Source organism: Calidris pugnax, unplaced genomic scaffold, assembly GCF_001431845.1.
Source record: "Calidris pugnax isolate Ruff unplaced genomic scaffold, ASM143184v1 scaffold52, whole genome shotgun sequence".
NCBI lineage: Eukaryota > Metazoa > Chordata > Aves > Charadriiformes > Scolopacidae > Calidris > Calidris pugnax.
Genome location: NW_015090811.1, coordinates 206,170 through 210,995, shown reverse-complemented (window position 1 = coordinate 210,995; position 4,826 = coordinate 206,170). Strand labels below are relative to the sequence as shown.

General features: G+C 49.0%; 1 protein-coding gene across 1 annotated transcript in view; it reads left to right on the top strand.

The window, feature by feature from the left end:
* Positions 1 to 998: 998 nt before the first annotated feature.
* SLITRK3 (SLIT and NTRK like family member 3) overlaps positions 999 to 4,826 on the top strand; it is a 15,353-nt gene continuing 11,525 nt past the window's right edge. Inside the window, exon 1 of the mRNA XM_014938786.1 lies at positions 999 to 4,789. Within this exon, the coding sequence (XP_014794272.1) occupies positions 2,793 to 4,789 (1,997 nt within the window). The 5' untranslated portion in view covers positions 999 to 2,792. The remainder of the gene's footprint in view (positions 4,790 to 4,826) is intronic.

The window sequence follows — 4,826 nt, the reverse complement described above, 5'->3', positions numbered from 1 at the left end:
AAAAAAAAAAAAAAGGCAGGGGAAAAAAAAAATAAAAAAAATGTATAGTCAGGGCTTCCCAAATGCGCGCCCCCGACCTGGTGCCAAGCGCGCCCCCTTCATTTGTTCCCCTTCTTGAAGCTCATTTTCATGACGTGGAAAAGCCTGATCCAGGGCAACAACAACACCACACACACACACACACACACGCACACGCACACACACACACACACACGGAGAAGGAGAGAAGCCCGAGATCCTCCGCCGCGCCCCAGCCCTCCCGCTCCGCGCTGCCGGTGCCCGGAGAAGGCGGCGGCGGCGGCGCTGGAGCCTGCAGCAGCCCCTCTCCTCCCTCCTCCATTGAGTGTGCCAAACAGCAGCTCTGCATCCTAAAGAAGATCATTGAGGGGCTCATTGCATTCCCAGCACGTCTCAGGCTTGCTTCTTTTTTTTTTTTTTTGTGATGCAATAGCAAATGGTAAAGGTCCTACTATTTTGTATCTTTTACCGTTTTGCTGGTGCTGTCTTGCTCTAGTGCATACTGTCTGAAAGAAGCAATACTTCTGCAAATGATTTATAGTTATGCAAAAACAGAGCTATGAGAAGTAAAGAAAGATGTTTCTGTTTAGATTTTACTGGACTACTACAGGAAACTTTCCTTTGTATTCTGAAATGAGGAATTAGATCACATTTTTGCCTAGCAATGGCTGCTTACAAATGTCAAGGCAGAAAGCAGACCAGTTTTCATTTAAAAACTGAGAAAAAGGAAACAAGAGGTTTTGTATATCTTACTGTATTCATAGAGAAAACTTGACTAGATAATGAGGTCATATGGTGGTCAGGAAATCATTAACATCTGTAAAAAGGAAAGCCAAAACTTTATGTATGTTTTATACATGGCATAAAGCTTCTTGAGTTTTGAACTTGGTAGCTTCAAGTAGTAGTTAAGAGTAAAGGTGCTCTCTTTTTTTTTTTTTTTTTTTTTTCCTTTTGCCTCAGCTTCAGCAGGAGTAGAGAGAGAGGGAGAGAGAGAGACACAGAGAGGGAGAGACAGAGAAACCAGCAATCTTTAAACTCTAGCTTTTTTTTCCCCCCTTCCCCTCTTTTTTTTTTTTTTGGTAACGATGTGCTAAAACCTCTCCTGCGAACCGGTAAGTACAACCTTTCTGGATCCTTTTGTTTCCGCCTAGGGTCAAAGACACCCCCTCTTCCAAAAAGAAGATATAATAATCCTCTTTATTTATTTTTTTATTTCTTATTACAGCCCTTGCAGAAGAGAAAGAACTTAAGTGGCTAATATTTTGCAAAGGAGACAGAGAGACTGATGCTGCAATATAGCTCTCATCTCTTTCCCTTCTTCCCAATTAGATGCTGGTTTTAATTGCAGAGGGTATTTCTCTTTTCGTGCTTTCAACCATCTCCTCTTTCCCACAGGGGAGGGTTTCATTTGCAAGTTGATCCTAAGGATTTCTGTTCCTCTGGCATTTCTCTCCCCTAAATGCATCTGTCTCCTCTTTTAAGTTTGTGGATGGGGGGCAAAATTTCCTAGTTCTTACACGAGAAAGGCAAAAAGGACCTTTTCTATTCAAAGATTAAGACTAAAAGCAACGATCGCTCCGAATAATTCTAATGGGCATTTCAGTGATTCAAGGAAGGCTGCATCACCGCCGTTATTATTACCATCCTTAGCGTTTCTCTCTGCCCATACATTTAAAATATCTGGTGAAAGGAAGGGTGAAACCATATGTTGAAGGAGCTGCATCTCATTAGTACAGTATTATTTTCATCTGATTGGAGAAGAATGGTGTCTTCATTCGGAAACGTATATAGTAGGATAGATAATTTAACGGCTGGTAAGTGTCAAGGTATTTTTTCTTCCACTTTCAGCTTTTTAACCGGGTCTCCTGCTTGGTCCTGGGGGCGCAAAATACCCTGATCCAAGGCAGGCTGAGCGTTTCAATCCTAGGAGCCTCTTTAGCTGTCACTTCCCTTTAGATCTGCTGATCGCATGGGCATGTGCTTTAGATAGATTAATCATCTCTAAATGCTTTAATCAGCTAAAATGACTAATATGTGGTATGTATTTATCTGATAATATACAAGTTGTATTAATTCATCGGCGCGTTTGAAAGGGGAAGATATTCTTTTACATCAGGGTCGTTAACCATTTACTATTTCAAAGATATTGTGGGGATTTCTGAAGGGTTTTGCCAGGGACCTCAGCAAACCTTGCACATTCCTTCGAACTTACGTGTGGAATATATTGAGCCGGGAGGGAGAGAGATTCAAGGATTGAGATTCAATAACTTTGGGAGTTTGCATGTATGAAAGATGTAGTGTGACACCGGAGAAACCTACCCAGTGGTATTTCCCCCCGTAGCCAGCGCGGGCTACGGTGGCTACAAAGCTAAAATTGCCAAACAAGTATGAAATACGTGTACTTCTACACACTGGTCCTAGGGTGGAAAACATGTAAAGATGCAACACGTTCAGCCCGTGTGCTCGTAGTGCTCATGTTGCTGTGTGGTCTGCATGTGCTGTCCTCTTTATAGGTGGCATTTACCAAATGGGGGGATAAGGGAGGCTGGTATCGCGTGATTAAACCTTCTAACATCTCTTAAGTATAAATCAGGGCAAGGCTCGCCCATCCGACACCCCTAGAGTTGGTTGTGAACGTCTGCCCAACAATTGCTGAACTTTCCAGGAGCCTAACAGGAGTCTAGCAGGTAGGGGCTTGGTAAAAGGAGCGGGGCAGGACAGAAATACTGAAATCTGCATTTTTCTTCCCGTTGCAGTTTTGTAAACATCAACAAATGATGAAACCTTCCACGGCAGAGACGCTTCATAAAGGAAGGATGTTGTGGATAATTCTTCTAAGCACAATTGCTCTAGCATGGACTACACCAATTCCCTTGATAGAGGACTCGGAGGAACTCGATGAGCCCTGCTTTGATCCATGTTACTGTGAAGTGAAGGAGAGCCTTTTCCATATACATTGCGACAACAAAGGATTTATAAATATTAGTCAGATAACAGAGTCGTGGTCGAGACCTTTTAAACTTTATCTACAGAGGAATTCCATGAGGAAATTGTACACCAACAGTTTTCTTCACTTGAACAATGCTGTGTCTATTAACCTTGGGAACAATGCACTGCAGGACATTCAGACGGGGGCTTTTAATGGGCTCCGAGTTCTGAAGAGGTTGTATTTGCACGAAAACAAATTGGACATTTTCCGAAATGACACTTTCCTGGGTTTGGAAAGTCTGGAATATCTGCAGGCAGATTACAATGTCATTAAACGGATTGAAAGCGGGGCATTCAGAAACCTAAGTAAATTGAGAGTCCTTATCCTAAATGACAATCTTATCCCCATGCTTCCCACCAACTTATTTAAGTCTGTGTCCTTAACCCACTTGGACTTGCGTGGGAACCGGCTAAAAGTCCTTTCGTACCGTGGGATGTTGGACCATATTGGCAGGAGCCTGATGGAGATCCAGCTGGAGGAGAACCCGTGGAACTGTACGTGTGAGATCGTGCAGCTGAAGAGCTGGCTGGAGCGCATCCCCTACACCGCCCTGGTAGGGGACATCACCTGCGAGACCCCCTTCCACTTCCACGGGAAGGACCTGCGGGAGATCAAAAGAAGTAAGCTCTGCCCCATGCTGTCCGACTCCGAGGTGGAAGCCAGCCTGGGCATCCCTCAGCTGTCGTCCAGCAAGGAGAACGCGTGGCCTACGAAGCCTTCCTCCATGCTGTCCTCCTTCCATTTCACCGCCTCCTCTGTTGAGTACAAAACATCCAATAAGCAGCCCAAACCCACCAAGCAGCCCAGGGCGCCCCGGCCTCCCCCGACACCCCGGGGCCTGTACCCCGGGCCCAACCAACCGCCCGTGGCTGCCTACCAGACCCGGCCCCCCATCCCCATCATCTGCCCCACCGGGTGCTCTTGCAGTTTGCACATCAACGACCTGGGCCTGACGGTCAACTGCAAGGAGCGAGGGTTTCACAACATCTCCGAGCTCCTGCCCAGGCCCTTGAACGCCAAGAAGCTGTACCTGAGCGGGAATTTGATCCAGAAAATCTACCGCTCCGATTTCTGGAATTTTTCTTCCTTGGATCTCTTACACCTGGGGAACAACCGGATCTCCTACGTGCAGGACGGGGCTTTTATCAACCTGCCCAATCTCAAGAGCCTGTACCTGAATGGCAACGACATCGAGCGGCTCACCCCGGGCATGTTCCGGGGCCTGCAGAGTTTGCATTACCTGTACTTCGAGTACAACCTCATCAGGGAAATCCAGCCGGCGGCCTTCAGCCTCATGCCCAACCTGAAGCTGCTCTTCCTCAACGACAACTTGCTCCGCACCCTGCCCACCGACGCCTTCGCCGGCACCTCCTTGGCCCGCCTCAACCTGCGCAACAACCACTTCTTGGCCCTGCCGGTGGCCGGGGTGCTGGAGCACCTCCACGCCATCGTCCAGATCGACCTGAAGCTCAACCCTTGGGACTGCACCTGCGACCTGGTCCCCCTCAAGCAGTGGCTGGAGGCCCTCAGCTCCGTCAGCGTGGTGGGCGAGGTGCTGTGTGCCAGCCCCGACCGCCTGGCCCGCCGCGACCTGCGCTCCCTGGAGCTGGCGGCCCTCTGCCCCGCCGCCCTCCGCCCCGCCGCCGCCGCCGCCGCCGCACCGCCTCTTCCGGCCCCCGGTCAGCAGCTGATGCTCCCGGGCGAGGCGGAGCGCCGGCCTGACTGGTTCTCCTCGCCGGCGAACCCTTCTCAGCGTTCCCGCCCCGCCGCCGCCTGGGGAAGGCCTCCCGCGGGCGGCAGCCTCTCCTGAGGCCGGGCA